General features: G+C 47.4%; 1 protein-coding gene across 1 annotated transcript in view; it reads right to left on the bottom strand.

The window, feature by feature from the left end:
- Window positions 1–4,756, bottom strand: part of fam151a (family with sequence similarity 151 member A) — a 186,509-nt gene extending 181,753 nt beyond the window's left edge. Inside the window, exons 1-5 of the mRNA XM_072436162.1 lie at window positions 4,702–4,756; window positions 3,652–3,773; window positions 1,995–2,144; window positions 1,268–1,417; window positions 984–1,146 (exon numbers count right to left, since the gene is read on the bottom strand). Of these exons, the coding sequence (XP_072292263.1) occupies window positions 984–1,146; window positions 1,268–1,417; window positions 1,995–2,144; window positions 3,652–3,773; window positions 4,702–4,727 (611 nt within the window). The 5' untranslated portion in view covers window positions 4,728–4,756. The remainder of the gene's footprint in view (window positions 1–983; window positions 1,147–1,267; window positions 1,418–1,994; window positions 2,145–3,651; window positions 3,774–4,701) is intronic.
- Between the last annotated feature and the right edge of the window lie 12,641 nt (window positions 4,757–17,397).

Genomic DNA, 17,397 nt, shown 5'->3' with positions numbered 1-17,397 from the left:
TCTCCAGGTGTCACTGTCATTGCCCACGTGGGCGTTGAAGTCCCCCAGTAGAACAACGGAGTCCCCGGTCGGTGCACTGTCCAGTACCCCTCCCAAGGACTCCAAGAAGGCCGGGTACTCTGCACTGCTGTTCGGCCCGTAGGCCGCCACAACAGTGAGAGACCTGTCCCCCACCCGAAGGCGGAGGGACGCGACCCTCTCGTTCACCGGGGTAAACTCCAACACGTGGCGGCTGAGCTGAGGGGCTATCAGCAAGCCCACACCAGCCCGCCGCCTCTCCCCGCGGGCAACACCAGAGAAGTGGAGCGTCCAGCCCCTCTCGAGGAGATGGGTTCCAGAGCCCAAACTGTGCGTGGAGGTGAGGCCGACTATATCCAGTCGGTATCGCTCAACCTCCCGCACAAGCTCAGGCTCTTTCCCCCCCAGCGAGGTGACATTCCATGTCCCCAGAGTTAGTCTCTTTGTCTGGAGATCTGGTCGCCGAGGCCCCTGCCGTCGACTGCCGCCCAGATCTCTCTGCACCGGCCCCTTATGGATCCTCCTGCGGGTGGTGGGCCCACGGGAGGGCGGCCCCACGTTGCTCTTTCGGGCTGTGCCCGGCCGGGCCCCGTGGGGTAAGACCCGGCCACCAGGCGCTCGCCATGGAGCACCCATCCCAGGCCTGGCTCCAGGATGGGGCCCCGGTGACGCCGATCCGGGCGACGTGAACTGCCTTGATTGTGTCGTCGTCATAAGAGGCGTCTGAACCGATCTTTGTCTGACCCGTCACCTAGGACCTGTTTGCCTTGGGAGACCCTACCAGGGGCATGAAGCCCCCGACAACATAGCTCCCGGGATCATTCGGGCACTCAAACCCCTCCACCACGTTAAGGTGTCATGTTCCATGTTTATGAATGATATCTCCAAACCAAATATTCACAAAATGACCATTTCTAGGCCGTAAATGCAACCAATTTGACTTTAAACCTGAGCTTGTGTCTTACTGCGTGCCGTTGACTGTGGGTATGAAGCCGGGCACCCACGGGTCCTTGAGGATGTCCGCGTTGAGCCACACTGGCCTGTGGATCCCTCGGGTGCTGTTCTTCTGGAGCAGCAGGTCCAGGGACAGTCCCACCGACGCCAGCGACTTAAAATCCAGCTTGATGCCTGCGATATAAAATAATACACTCTCCTTTTTTTGTTAATCCACAGGAAACTTTGGTGTGTTTTTACAAATAAAACGTTGCTTACTTACTTTACAAACTTTTCAGATAATGATTTGACCGACCTTTCTTTGACTCTAACACAGCGTCCAGCCATTGGTCCAACGTATTGTCACTGGTCACGTTCGGGGGGTGGGCCATAATGGGGATGGGCTTCTGATTGGGCGTTCCATGTCCCTGCAGAGTGACGTCTGCCTCCAGGATCATCGCATCACCTGCAAAAGACACATCTAGAATGAAACCAGTTCCAGGATTCATCTGCCTCCAGGAAAGCCACGCCCTCTCACACATTTACAACTAAATAAACTTAATCAATACTTCCAAACCATAAAACATTAACAAACAAAAAAGCCTTTCAAGGATTTGATTTGTCTGTAAAATATAAATATATATATTTTAATCAACACTGTTAATGCAGCTGCAGCCGGCTCCTGGTCCCAGCACACAGTTGTACTGATGGGATTAAATGAGTCTGGAGATGATTTGTGGAGTTAAAAACAGCAGAAGATTCTCAGTCACGGATGGAGAAAAGGTCAGTTCTGGAGGAGGTTTCTGAGGCTCAGAGGGAGAGGACTTTCTAACCAGGATTCATCAAACTGACTATGAAGCTAAATGTGCTCCAGCTACACCTGAAAAATAACATCACCTTTAATTCTAACATATAAACCACAGAAAAATACTAAACTATGAACAATTCTAAAATAGTGCAATTGCAATATGTAGTAACATTAAAGGCTCCGTTATTTCTTCGTAATCTGATAATAAGTGATAAGCCCAGATAAAAGTGCGTACTTGCTAGCGCCCTGTTCATCTCTTCTTTTCCGTTAGCTCGGTGGAACCAGGTCGCTAACAGTCCATCTCGTTCGCTGATGTCGCCGGACTGAACCAAGAAGTCCAGCATGTCTCCACCAGTGGCAAATGAGAGATCTGGAATGCCGGGATCTGATTGGACAACAAGCTATCAGAATCAGAATCAGAAAAGGTTTATTGCCGTTGCTAATGAACAGAATTCACAAACATAGGAACTTGATTTGGTGATTCAGTGCAACATAAAACAATGATCAATGATAAAACAACCTGTATAAGTCAAAAAGAGAAACAATTCAAATCTGCTATAGGATGAAAATTAAAAAAGGCTCTCTGTGTACACAAATTTACAGTTGAATTTACAGATGTAGAGCAGGAAGTGAACAGTGAGTGATTAAACGACGGTTAAAGAGACAGTGTTTAAGAAGTGTTCATGAGTCCAACAGCAGAGGAAAAAAACTGTTCAAGTGGAGGAGGTTCTGGTCCAGATGGACCGTAGCCTCCTGCCTGAGGGGAGTGGCCTCTTGCATGAGGGGAGTGGCCTCTTGCATGAGGGGAGTGGCTCAAATAGTCCAGGGTGAGAAGGGTCAGCTGTGATCAGACCTGCTCGTCCCAGAGTCCTGGAGACGTACAGGTCCTGCAGAGATGGAAGTCTGCAGCCGATCACCTTCTCAGCAGAGGGCGCTGTAGTCTCTGATTGTCCCTGGCTGTGGCTCCAGCGTATCACATGGTGATGGAGGAGGTGATGGAGGAGGTGATGGAGGAGGTGATGGAGGAGGTGATGGAGGAGGTGATGGAGGATGTGAGGATGGACTCAATGATGGCCGTGTAGAACTGCACCATCATCAGCTTGTCTTTCCTCAGCTGCTGCAGGAAGTACATCCTCTGCTGGACCTTCTTGATGAGGAACTGATGGTGGCTCCTCCCACTTGAGGTCCTGGTGATAGTGGCTCCTCCCACTTGAGGTCCTGGTGATGGTGGCTCCTCCCACTTGAGGTCCTGGTGATGGTGGCTCCTCCCACTTGAGGTCCTGGTGATGGTGGTGCAGAGGAAGTGGAGGGAGTCCACAGTGGAGATGGGGGAGTCTGAGATGGTGAGAGGTCTTCTGGGCGTTGAACTCCAGGTTGTTACCGCTGCACCAGGACACCAGCCGCTCCACCTCCTGTCGACAGACGAGGGTGGTGTCGTCATGGTGATGAGGGTGGTGTCGTCATGGTGATGAGGGTGGTGTCGTCCACAAACTTGATCAGTTTTACGGCGTCGGAGTCAAACATTTTGTCAGAGATGCTCAGTAGCCACACAGTTGTACTGATCCTGATTAGATGTGATAAATGCTAAAATGAGTCTGGAGATGATTTGTGGAGTTAAAAACAGCAGAAGATTCTCAGTCACAGATGGAGAAAAGGTCAGTTCTGGAGGATGTTTCTGAGGCTCAGAGGGAGAGGACTTTCTAACCAGGATTCATCAAACTGACTATGAAGCTAAATGTGCTCCAGCTGAGTTTGTGATGAGGGACAATGTTTAAGGTTTAAAAGAGAGAAAAAGTCGATTTAGCATAACATGTCCTTCAAAAGCAAAATATCAATGTAAAAACGTACTATAATGATTAAAAAGTAAATAAAACCCAAGTTTTACAGCAGACCTGTTTTCCTGGAGAGCAGAATCGCAGGGACGATGATGGCGATCGATAGAATGACCAGTCCAACGGTCACACACAGGATGAGGAGCTGCTGCTTGGTCAAACAGCCCAAATACAGACTTTTCCTGTTTGAAAAATCACACAGGTGTAATCCAGGGTAAAATCCACTAGTTTTACTCCCAGTTTTCCCACCCTGTTAGGGATCATCTCAAAATAGTAAAAGTCATTAAAGTCACTTTTACAGTATATGAAAGATAAAGTTCTTGTTTCTTGGTTTCAGTCATTAAATGCTGCCCTGGCTTCACATTTATCCCTCTGGACAGGCTCTCAATGAAAGCAGTCTGAAAGAGGTGAATATTTGAATCTGATTGGTCGAAGCGTCACAACAGAAATCAAACTGTTGTTAAATCCGGTCAGAGAAAAGCAGACTTCTTCACCCCCCCAACACACAAATTGCTTCTATGTGCACGATGTCGCCGTGTTTGCCTCCTGTGGGTTTGTACTTTGACAGGCTCAAACTGAACAGCACAAGCCTTATTCTGTTTATACAGGTTGTCTCCACTTTCTGCCATAATTTATAATCTTAATGTGTCCTCTAAGAAGCTTTGGTTCTAAGTGGCTCTAAGAATCCTTGAAATTTTGATATTTAGTCAGTGAATACACCTGGGGTCTCAATAATAAAACTTTACATGGATTTCTTACTAAAAATGTGTGTATGGACGAAGCACAAACGTCATCAAACTTGCTTACTTGTCTCTTGGCTCAGATTGTCATCTGCCTCATTTTTGAAAAAGCCCAGAGTTTGCAGAGTTTCTGGACCATCATTAGCTCACTTCCATGTCAAGGATTCTTTTTTTAGGTCACAAACTTAAGATGGAAACTCACCACACAACACTTTTGTAATACACATGGTTTGTAAATGAGACCAACGACAAATTCCACATATTGCTTATGTTCTCTCTTTTCAATGAAACATAACTTGAAGCTGTGGTGGGTCTTTGAATACTTCATGAATATAACATATTGCTCTGTATTCATCATGAATAGACTCACCTGCTGCTGGTGTGTCCGTCCTCCATCTCCTTTCTCTGCTGTTTCCAGATGACTGACTCTGCTCAAACAAAGCAGAGCTATAATGAAGCACATATGTATCGAACGAGCCTCTGCTTTGATAACAGCTCTATCACCTGGACTCTGGACTCGGGTCAAAGGTCACTTACAATAGGTAAGAGGTTTGACAAATCACTGACAGTATTTGCATCATAATAAACATAAAACTCCACATTTCATTGTTAAGGACCTATATTTGTTTTACATGATCAAATGTGGTGTAAATCTATCACATGCACAGGTTTAGCTCATTTGCACACTTTACCGTAATGTTCCCGTTTACCATCCAGGTCACACCTTCTGCACTTTTCCAGGAGCTGGATCTATTTTCAGTTGATTTCCCTCTGTCTGGTGGTTAATAGTGAATGTGTTATTATCATTAGCTAGTTGCTGGATGGAGGCTGGACCTTCTCAGGGTGCTGGAGGGGGCATCGGATGCTGGGGGGGGCTTCGGGTGCTGGAGGGGGCTTCGGGTGCTGGAGGGGGCTTCGGGTGCTGGAGGGGGCTTCGAGTGCTGGAGGGGGCTTCGGGTGCTGGAGGGGGCTTCGGGTGCTCGAGGGGGCATCGGCCTGACCAAGCTTTTTGGACTGAATGACAGAATAGGCTATTTGAAGGTGCCATCATATTCACCAAGCTTGACCTGAGCAACGCCGATCACCAGGTCCGGATTGGAGAGGGGGAAGAGTGAAAGATGGCGTTCCCACCGGTCACTAAGAATACCTGGTGTCTTCCAGGCCCTGGTTATCGATGTGCTCAGGGACATGCTCAACAGGTTTATCTTTGTGTACCTTGACAATATTTTGATCACGTGCATGTGCATGATCACGTGCACCACGTCCAGAAGGTCCTCCAAAGTCTCCTGAAGAACTCCCTGTTCGTCAAAGCCAAGAAGAGCGAATTCCACGCTTCATCTATCTCCTTCCTGGGGTACGTCGTAGGGAGAGGGACCATGGAGATGGACCAAGGTTTCTGCTGTCACCACTTGGCCTGATTCCTGCAAACAGCTTCAATGTTTCCTGGGCTTCGCCAACTTCTACCAAAGGTTCATCAGGGGCTACAGTTCTGTAGCGGCCCTCCCTCACATCCTCCAAGGTTCCCTATCTCTGGTCCACGGCCGCCAATTGTCATTTTCAGGTCCTGAAAACACGATTCACCTCGGCCCCCATCCTCCAAATACCAGACCCTGAATGGCAATTTGTGGTCAAGTAGAATACTTCCGACTTAGGAGTGGGGGCTGTCTTGTCCCAGAGAGCGGCCTCCGACCAGAAGCAACACCTTTGCGCCTTCTATTCCTGACGTTTGACCCCGGCAGAGAGGAATTATGTCATTAGGAACTGAGAGCTCCTCGCCGTCAATTTGGCGTTAGAAGAGTGGCGACACTGGCTCGAGGGGACTAAACTGCCATTTCTGGTATGGACGGACCATAAGAACCTTGAGTACCTCCAGTGCTCTAAGAGACTGAAGTCCACCAGGCCCGATTGGCACTCTTCCTGGCCCACTTCAACTTTTCCCTCTATCGAGCGAGGTCCCGTAACGTGAAGCCCGACGCCCTGTTCTGTCAGTTCTTCGGGGAGGAGGGGGACAGGGCTGACCCAGACATTATCCTGCCATCTTTCCGTCTGGTGGCCACAATCACCTGAGAGATCGAGAAGAAGGTCAGGGACGCCACTCCAGACCAACCCGGACCCAGCGCTTGCCTACCCGTCTGTTGATCCCGTCTGACCTCTGGTCCGAGGTTCTACAATGAGCCCACAGCACTCAACTTACCTACCATGCTGGGATCCAACGGACCAAGGACGTCCTACGCCGGTTCAGGTGGACGTCACTGGATGAGGACATTCAGGGTTTTGTCAATGCCTGCCCCACCTGAAACCAGCTCAAGCCGGCTCACCACGCCCCAGCTGGTCTTCTACATCCTCTGCCTGTGCTTCATTGTCCCTGGTCACACATTTCTCTGGACTTTGTCACCGGTCTACCACCGTCCAGCGGCAACACTACTATCCTAACAGTGTTAGATTGGTTTAGCAAGATGCCCAAAAGTCCTTCTACCAAAGAGACAGCTAAATTACTCCTCCTCCACGTTATCCATCTCCACGGCTTCCCAGTGGACTTGGTCTCTGATCGGGGCCCCCAGTTTGCCTCAGTGTTCTGGAGAAAGTTCTGCTCCCTACTGGGACCCACCGTCAAAACCCAACTTCCTGGTCTGAAGAACAGCTCCTATGTGTGGCAATACGAGTGTTTTAGGATTGTTTTGAATTATCTTATTAGAACCAATCGGATTAAATTAAAAACAACAACGCCAAAACTGTGGCAGTAGGACAGATGACACTTTGATCAGTAGTAAATGTAGCTGACAGTCTATTTTATAAATCTAATCTAAGTTAATAATAATTCTGTTTGAAAACTATTTAAGCTAAAATTTAATTTAAAACAAAAGACAATCAAACCTAGACATCAAACTGAGGCACACAAACTCCAAAACAAACGTCCCAATTAGTCCAAGTTGATGACATTTTAGGTTAAGTCCAAGGAGAAGGAGAGATCCGACTCTCACAGACGGACAGACGGACACGAGGGAGACTGGAGCTGGACCCACTCTTCAGGCAGATGAGGGACCGTCCACACAGGGCAGGAACAGTTCACCAGGGGAGGGGCATCTGGGTCCACAGGTCCTCAGGAGTGAGAGAAAGAAAAAGAAGGCGGTGAACAGTTTGCAAGTGGAATTAAAAACTAAATATTGTTTGATAGAATAAGTAGTCAGAAGAAGAGGATAGTGCTCAAGCTGTCATACTTCCCCCAGCACAGTTACTCCAGCGTAGCTAAAGCTGTGGGTTTATGTTTCTGTTCCTAACTAGTCTGACCATAAGCGATTTCGAAGAGGAACGTTTTAAGCCTGGACTTAAATGAAGAGACTGTGTCAGCATATTTAACATGGGTCGGGAGCTGATTCCATAACACAGGAGCTTGGTAGCTAAACGCTCTACCTCCTACAGTACTTTTAGAGACTCTTGGCACCACCAGAAGGCCAGCATTCTGAGAGCGAAGAGCTCTGTTTGGATGATATGGTTCTATAGCATCTTTGAGGTAGGATGGGGCCATGTCATTTATGGCTTTGTAGGTCAAGAGTAGAATTTTAAATTTGATTCTAAACTCGACGGGGAGCCAGTGAAGAGACTCCAGCACCGGCGTAATGTGCTCTCTTCTTTTTGTTCCTGTTAGTAATCTTGCTGCTGCATTTTGAACCAGTTGAAAGCTTTTTATGGAGCTTTTAGGACACGCTGCGAGCAGGGAGTTACAGTAGTCTAATCTAGTCGTTACAAATGCATGGATAAGTTTTTCAGCATCACTTTTAGGCAGGATTCTTCTGATTTTGGCTCTTGTTGCGCAAATGGAAATAGTCTGTTTTACAGGCTTGATTTATATGAGCTTTAAATGAGAGCTCCTGGTCAAATAAGACTCTGAGGTTTCTTACAGTAGAACTGGAGGCTACACTAACATTGTCCAGTGTGACTATCTGCACAGATAGAGAGTCTCGTACATGTTTAGGACCAGCACAATGACCTCGGTTTTTTCAGGGTTAAGAAGCAGGTAGTTTAGTGTCATCCAGGTTTTTATCTCCTTCACACAAGTACTAAGTCTGTCTACTTGATCGCTCTGATCAGGTTCATTGATAAATACAGCTGAGTGTCGTCTGCATAGCAGTGGAAGTTAATGCCATGTGACCTGATCATGTGACCTAACGGCAGCATGTAAAGAGTAAACAGAATTGGACCGAGTACCGAACCCTGTGGCACACCGTAAATTACTTTAGAGCATGGTGAGGAGCTCTGGTTTACATTAACAAATTGGTACCTATCAGATAAATAGGATTTAAACCAGCTGAGGGCTGTTTCTCCAACACCTACATCACATTCTAACCTCTGCAGTAGAATGTTGTGGTCAATGTGTCAAACGCTGCGCTTGACTTGACTGTTGGACTGACGTTATCTATGTGTATGTTTGTCATATTGTACCATTATGATTATTTTTCATTATTTCTATTACCGGTATTTACATTTGATTTTTTTGTCCTGCTTGGTCCTGTTTCTTGTTTTTATTTGTATATATTTATAAATCCTCATCTTCTTACACTGGCATTACATTTTTCTTTCAAACCAAGTGTTTGTTTAGACTTTGTCAACTGTGCACACGAGGTATTGTATTTTCAGTGACATGTATCTGAAGGTTGGTCAGAGGATCTTACACAACAGCACCACCTGCTGTCAGTTTACACTTTTTTGTCCTGAAGCTGGACTCATTTTGACATGGTTATGTGAACATGTTGAGTCATATAGAGTCTATGGCACGATTGGACATATGTCTCAAAAATATATTTGTGTATTCTTTGATTGTGATTGATTGTGCCAACTGCTCAAGTTTATATGGAATATATATGTATTATGAAGATATGTATGTATTATTAATGCCTGGGAGCTTGAGGGTTCTTCAGTATCTTTGCTGTTCCTGCACTTTTCTGGACCGAGATGTCTGATGTTTGGGGGTCACTGCCCCAAGTGCTCCGGTCACTACAGCACCACCGATACCTTCAGGCTCCAGACCTTCTCCAGCTCCTCTCTCACCATCCCATGTACTGCAATGTCCACCACCACGGCTTTCCTCTGACCCTTGAGACCACCACTATGTCCGCTTGGTTCCATTACCATTCGGTCGGTCTGTATCTGGAAGTCCCAGAGGACCTTGTCTCGGTCGTTCTCCACCTTTGGAGGTGTTTCCACTTTGTCCTTGGGGTCTCCAGCTCGTGCTCTGCACAGATGTTTCTTACACTATGTCAGCTCCTGGTGATGGAGCTCCATGTGTGCTGTCCCTGCAGCATCTGCACCTGCAGTTATGTGTGGGATGGTCTCAGGGGCCCCTTTGCACAGCCTACACCTTGGGTCTTGTCTCAGGGCCCCTTTGCACAGCCTACACCTTGGGTCTTGTCTCAGGGGCCCCTTTGCACAGCCTACACCTTGGGTCTTGTCTCAGGGGCCCCTTTGAACAGCCTACACCTTGGGTCTTGTCTCAGGGGCCCCTTTGAACAGCCTACACCTTGTGGTGGATCTGAGCCTCTTGCTCTGGTGTTCAGGGCCTGTTCAGTTTACACTGTGACGCTTTTATTCCCTATATCCAATAGAAACTGTGCATCTAATCATGTGACTAAAGCATAGTAAACAGAGCAGCCCTCGCCTAACTTATGAGTTTTACAAAGTGATCAAATGTTTTGGCAAGTTGACTTTAGCTTCTGACTGGATTATCATGAAAAGAAGAAATGAAGACTAATTTGGGGAAGTAAAGCTGCAGTTTCCTGTGTAGTTCTGGAGTTTGGAATACTATTGAAAACTACGGCGTCAGCACACATGCCAGGCTCCATGTGCAGCTGGGTTCAGCGCCGTGACTTTGAAGCTTGGCTCCTACAATTTGCTGCATGTCCTCCCTTCTCTCATTCGCATTTCACACTAATAATAAAATCTTCAAGGGAAAGAAAAACCCAGAAAGACATCACAATGTTCTACAAGTCAATAACATTCGATAAAGAGGGCGGCAGCTGAAATAAATACTGTTAAAATGTAGATTATTTCACTGACACGAGGTTACAAACGTGTCAATTCATCTTTTGGCAATGTACAACGTAATCAATGGGAAAAATCTGTCTCTTGCCCCCTCTTCTGGCCATATGACATCATCACATTCACAAATTACTCTTACATGTTACATAGTGCCCCTTTAACAGCCCCTTTAACAGCCCGTTTAACTGCCCCTTTAACTGCCCCTTTAACAGCCCCTTTAACAGCCCCTTTAACTGCCCCTTTAACTGCCCCTTTAACTTCCCGTTTAACTGCCCCTTTAACACGCTACTTTAACAGCCCCTTTAACTGTCCCTTTAACAGCCCCTTTAACTACCCCTTTAACAGCCCCTTTAACTTCCCCTTTAACAGCCCCTTTAACTGCCCCTTTAACACGCTACTTTAACAGCCCCTTTAACTGCCCCTTTAACTGCCCCTTTAACACGCTACTTTAACAGCCCCTTTAACTGTCCCTTTAACAGCCCCTTTAACTGCCCCTTTAACAGCCCCTTTAACTGTCCCTTTAACAGCCCCTTTAACTGCCCCTTTAACACGCTACTTTAACAGCCCCTTTAACAGCCCCTTTAACAGCCCCTTTAACTGCCCCTTTAACTGCCCCTTTAACAGCCCCTTTAACAGCCCCTTTAACTGCCCCTTTAACTGCCCCTTTAACAGCCCCTTTAACTGCCCCTTTAACTGCCCCTTTAACTGCCCCTTTAACTGCCCCTTTAACTGCCCCTTTAACACGCTACTTTAACAGCCCCTTTAACTGTCCCTTTAACAGCCCCTTTAACTACCCCTTTAACAGCCCCTTTAACTTCCCCTTTAACAGCCCCTTTAACAGCCCCTTTAACTGCCCCTTTAACACGCTACTTTAACAGCCCCTTTAACTGCCCCTTTAACAGCCCCTTTAACAGCCCCTTTAACTGCCCCTTTAACAGCCCCTTTAACAGCCCCTTTAACTGTCCCTTTAACAGCCCCTTTAACTGTCCCTTTAACACGCTACTTTAACAGCCCCTTTAACTGCCCCTTTAACACGCTACTTTAACAGCCCCTTTAACTGCCCCTTTAACAGCCCCTTTAACTGCCCCTTTAACAGCCCCTTTAACAGCCCCTTTAACTGCCCCTTTAACAGCCCCTTTAACTGCCCCTTTAACTGCACCTTTAACTGCCCCTTTAACTGCCCCTTTAACACGCTACTTTAACTGTCCCTTTAACAGCCCCTTTAACTGCCCCTTTAACAGCCCCTTTAACCTCCCCTTTAACAGCCCCTTTAACTGCCCCTTTAACGCGCTACTTTAACAGCCCCTTTAACTGCCCCTTTAACTGCCCCTTTAACACGCTACTTTAACAGCCCCTTTAACTGTCCCTTTAACAGACCCTTTAACTGCCCCTTTAACAGCCCCTTTAACAGCCCCTTTAACTGCCCCTTTAACAGCCCCTTTAACTGCCCCTTTAACTGCCCCTTTAACACGCTACTTTAACAGCCCCTTTAACTGCCCCTTTAACTGTCCCTTTAACAGCCTCTTTAACAGCCCCTTTAACTGCCCCTTTAACAGCCCCTTTAACTGCGCCTTTAACAGCCCCTTTAACTGCCCCTTTAACTGCCCCTTTAACTGCCCCTTTAACAGCCCCTTTAACTGCCCCTTTAACAGCCCCTTTAACTGCCCCTTTAACTGCCCCTTTAACTGCCCCTTTAACTGCCCCTTTAACTGCCCCTTTAACTGCCCCATTAACTGCCCCTTTAACACGCTACTTTAACAGCCCCTTTAACTGCCCCTTTAACTGTCCCTTTAACAGCCCCTTTAACAGCCCCTTTAACAGCCCCTTTAACTGCCCCTTTAACAGCCATTTTAACAGCCATTTTAACTGCCCCTTTAACTGCCCCTTTAACTGCCCCTTTAACAGCCCCTTTAACAGCCCCTTTAACTGCCCCTTTAACTGCCCCTTTAACTGCCCCTTTAACAGCCCCTTTAACTGCCCCTTTAACTGCCCCTTTAACTGCCCCTGTAAATGCCCCTTTAACACGCTACTTTAACTGTCCCTTTAACAGCCCCTTTAACTGCCCCTTTAACAGCCCCTTTAACCTCCCCTTTAACAGCCCCTTTAACTGCCCCTTTAACACGCTACTTTAACAGCCCCTTTAACTGCCCCTTTAACTGCCCCTTTAACACGCTACTTTAACAGCCCCTTTAACTGTCCCTTTAACAGACCCTTTAACTGCCCCTTTAACAGCCCCTTTAACAGCCCCTTTAACTGCCCCTTTAACAGCCCCTTTAACAGCCCCTTTAACTGCCCCTTTAACTGCACCTTTAACTGCCCCTTTAACTGCCCCTTTAACACGCTACTTTAACTGTCCCTTTAACAGCCCCTTTAACTGCCCCTTTAACAGCCCCTTTAACCTCCCCTTTAACAGCCCCTTTAACTGCCCCTTTAACGCGCTACTTTAACAGCCCCTTTAACTGCCCCTTTAACTGCCCCTTTAACACGCTACTTTAACAGCCCCTTTAACTGTCCCTTTAACAGACCCTTTAACTGCCCCTTTAACAGCCCCTTTAACAGCCCCTTTAACTGCCCCTTTAACAGCCCCTTTAACTGCCCCTTTAACACGCTACTTTAACAGCCCCTTTAACTGCCCCTTTAACTGTCCCTTTAACAGCCTCTTTAACAGCCCCTTTAACTGCCCCTTTAACAGCCCCTTTAACTGCGCCTTTAACAGCCCCTTTAACTGCCCCTTTAACTGCCCCTTTAACTGCCCCTTTAACAGCCCCTTTAACTGCCCCTTTAACAGCCCCTTTAACTGCCCCTTTAACTGCCCCTTTAACTGCCCCTTTAACTGCCCCTTTAACTGCCCCTTTAACTGCCCCTTTAACACGCTACTTTAACAGCCCCTTTAACTGCCCCTTTAACTGTCCCTTTAACAGCCCCTTTAACAGCCCCTTTAACAGCCCCTTTAACTGCCCCTTTAACAGCCATTTTAACAGCCATTTTAACTGCCCCTTTAACTGCCCCTTTAACTGCCCCTTTAACAGCCCCTTTAACAGCCCCTTTAACTGCCCCTTTAACTGCCCCTTTAACTGCCCCTTTAACAGCCCCTTTAACTGCCCCTTTAACTGCCCCTTTAACTGCCCCTGTAAATGCCCCTTTAACACGCTACTTTAACTGTCCCTTTAACAGCCCCTTTAACTGCCCCTTTAACAGCCCCTTTAACCTCCCCTTTAACAGCCCCTTTAACTGCCCCTTTAACACGCTACTTTAACAGCCCCTTTAACTGCCCCTTTAACTGCCCCTTTAACACGCTACTTTAACAGCCCCTTTAACTGTCCCTTTAACAGACCCTTTAACTGCCCCTTTAACAGCCCCTTTAACAGCCCCTTTAACTGCCCCTTTAACAGCCCCTTTAACTGCCCCTTTAACTGCCCCTTTAACAGCCCCTTTAACTGCGCCTTTAACAGCCCCTTTAACTGCCCCTTTAACTGCCCCTTTAACAGCCCCTTTAACTGCCCCTTTAACAGCCCCTTTAACTGCCCCTTTAACTGCCCCTTTAACTGCCCCTTTAACTGCCCCTTTAACTGCCCCTTTAACTGCCCCATTAACTGCCCCTTTAACACGCTACTTTAACAGCCCCTTTAACTGCCCCTTTAACTGTCCCTTTAACAGCCCCTTTAACAGCCCCTTTAACAGCCCCTTTAACTGCCCCTTTAACAGCCATTTTAACAGCCATTTTAACTGCCCCTTTAACTGCCCCTTTAACTGCCCCTTTAACAGCCCCTTTAACAGCCCCTTTAACTGCCCCTTTAACTGCCCCTTTAACTGCCCCTTTAACAGCCCCTTTAACTGCCCCTTTAACTGCCCCTTTAACTGCCCCTGTAAATGCCCCTTTAACACGCTACTTTAACTGTCCCTTTAACAGCCCCTTTAACTGCCCCTTTAACAGCCCCTTTAACCTCCCCTTTAACAGCCCCTTTAACTGCCCCTTTAACACGCTACTTTAACAGCCCCTTTAACTGCCCCTTTAACTGCCCCTTTAACACGCTACTTTAACAGCCCCTTTAACTGTCCCTTTAACAGACCCTTTAACTGCCCCTTTAACAGCCCCTTTAACAGCCCCTTTAACTGCCCCTTTAACAGCCCCTTTAACACCCCCTTTAACTGCCCCTTTAACTGCACCTTTAACTGCCCCTTTAACTGCCCCTTTAACACGCTACTTTAACTGTCCCTTTAACAGCCCCTTTAACTGCCCCTTTAACAGCCCCTTTAACCTCCCCTTTAACAGCCCCTTTAACTGCCCCTTTAACGCGCTACTTTAACAGCCCCTTTAACTGCCCCTTTAACTGCCCCTTTAACACGCTACTTTAACAGCCCCTTTAACTGTCCCTTTAACAGACCCTTTAACTGCCCCTTTAACAGCCCCTTTAACAGCCCCTTTAACTGCCCCTTTAACAGCCCCTTTAACTGCCCCTTTAACACGCTACTTTAACAGCCCCTTTAACTGCCCCTTTAACTGTCCCTTTAACAGCCTCTTTAACAGCCCCTTTAACTGCCCCTTTAACAGCCCCTTTAACTGCGCCTTTAACAGCCCCTTTAACTGCCCCTTTAACTGCCCCTTTAACTGCCCCTTTAACAGCCCCTTTAACTGCCCCTTTAACAGCCCCTTTAACTGCCCCTTTAACTGCCCCTTTAACTGCCCCTTTAACTGCCCCTTTAACTGCCCCTTTAACTGCCCCTTTAACACGCTACTTTAACAGCCCCTTTAACTGCCCCTTTAACTGTCCCTTTAACAGCCCCTTTAACAGCCCCTTTAACAGCCCCTTTAACTGCCCCTTTAACAGCCATTTTAACAGCCATTTTAACTGCCCCTTTAACTGCCCCTTTAACTGCCCCTTTAACAGCCCCTTTAACAGCCCCTTTAACTGCCCCTTTAACTGCCCCTTTAACTGCCCCTTTAACAGCCCCTTTAACTGCCCCTTTAACTGCCCCTTTAACTGCCCCTGTAAATGCCCCTTTAACACGCTACTTTAACTGTCCCTTTAACAGCCCCTTTAACTGCCCCTTTAACAGCCCCTTTAACCTCCCCTTTAACAGCCCCTTTAACTGCCCCTTTAACACGCTACTTTAACAGCCCCTTTAACTGCCCCTTTAACTGCCCCTTTAACACGCTACTTTAACAGCCCCTTTAACTGTCCCTTTAACAGACCCTTTAACTGCCCCTTTAACAGCCCCTTTAACAGCCCCTTTAACTGCCCCTTTAACAGCCCCTTTAACTGCCCCTTTAACTGCCCCTTTAACAGCCCCTTTAACTGCGCCTTTAACAGCCCCTTTAACTGCCCCTTTAACTGCCCCTTTAACTGCCCCTTTAACAGCCCCTTTAACTGCCCCTTTAACAGCCCCTTTAACTGCCCCTTTAACTGCCCCTTTAACTGCCCCTTTAACTGCCCCTTTAACTGCCCCTTTAACTGCCCCATTAACTGCCCCTTTAACACGCTACTTTAACAGCCCCTTTAACTGCCCCTTTAACTGTCCCTTTAACAGCCCCTTTAACAGCCCCTTTAACAGCCCCTTTAACTGCCCCTTTAACAGCCATTTTAACAGCCATTTTAACTGCCCCTTTAACTGCCCCTTTAACTGCCCCTTTAACAGCCCCTTTAACAGCCCCTTTAACTGCCCCTTTAACTGCCCCTTTAACTGCCCCTTTAACAGCCCCTTTAACTGCCCCTTTAACTGCCCCTTTAACTGCCCCTGTAAATGCCCCTTTAACACGCTACTTTAACTGTCCCTTTAACAGCCCCTTTAACTGCCCCTTTAACAGCCCCTTTAACCTCCCCTTTAACAGCCCCTTTAACTGCCCCTTTAACACGCTACTTTAACAGCCCCTTTAACTGCCCCTTTAACTGCCCCTTTAACAGCCCCTTTAACTGCCCCTTTAACAGCCCCTTTAACAGCCCCTTTAACTGCCCCTTTAACAGCCCCTTTAACTGCCCCTTTAACTGCCCCTTTAACACGCTACTTTAACAGCCCCTTTAACTGTCCCTTTAACAGACCCTTTAACTGCCCCTTTAACAGCCCCTTTAACAGCCCCTTTAACTGCCCCTTTAACAGCCCCTTTAACAGCCCCTTTAACTGCCCCTTTAACTGCACCTTTAACTGCCCCTTTAACTGCCCCTTTAACACGCTACTTTAACTGTCCCTTTAACAGCCCCTTTAACTGCCCCTTTAACAGCCCCTTTAACCTCCCCTTTAACAGCCCCTTTAACTGCCCCTTTAACGCGCTACTTTAACAGCCCCTTTAACTGCCCCTTTAACTGCCCCTTTAACACGCTACTTTAACAGCCCCTTTAACTGTCCCTTTAACAGACCCTTTAACTGCCCCTTTAACAGCCCCTTTAACAGCCCCTTTAACTGCCCCTTTAACAGCCCCTTTAACTGCCCCTTTAACACGCTACTTTAACAGCCCCTTTAACTGCCCCTTTAACTGTCCCTTTAACAGCCTCTTTAACAGCCCCTTTAACTGCCCCTTTAACAGCCCCTTTAACTGCGCCTTTAACAGCCCCTTTAACTGCCCCTTTAACTGCCCCTTTAACTGCCCCTTTAACAGCCCCTTTAACTGCCCCTTTAACAGCCCCTTTAACTGCCCCTTTAACTGCCCCTTTAACTGCCCCTTTAACTGCCCCTTTAACTGCCCCTTTAACTGCCCCTTTAACACGCTACTTTAACAGCCCCTTTAACTGCCCCTTTAACTGTCCCTTTAACAGCCCCTTTAACAGCCCCTTTAACAGCCCCTTTAACTGCCCCTTTAACAGCCATTTTAACAGCCATTTTAACTGCCCCTTTAACTGCCCCTTTAACTGCCCCTTTAACAGCCCCTTTAACAGCCCCTTTAACTGCCCCTTTAACTGCCCCTTTAACTGCCCCTTTAACAGCCCCTTTAACTGCCCCTTTAACTGCCCCTTTAACTGCCCCTGTAAATGCCCCTTTAACACGCTACTTTAACTGTCCCTTTAACAGCCCCTTTAACTGCCCCTTTAACAGCCCCTTT

This window comes from Eucyclogobius newberryi, unplaced genomic scaffold (assembly GCF_026437365.1).
Source record: "Eucyclogobius newberryi isolate DKJ021-1_F unplaced genomic scaffold, fEucNew1.0.hap1 SCAF_74, whole genome shotgun sequence".
In the NCBI taxonomy this organism is placed as follows: Eukaryota; Metazoa; Chordata; class Actinopteri; order Gobiiformes; family Gobiidae; genus Eucyclogobius; species Eucyclogobius newberryi.
The sequence above is the reverse complement of the archived record's forward strand: the minus strand, read 5'-3'. Positions and strand labels throughout refer to the sequence as shown.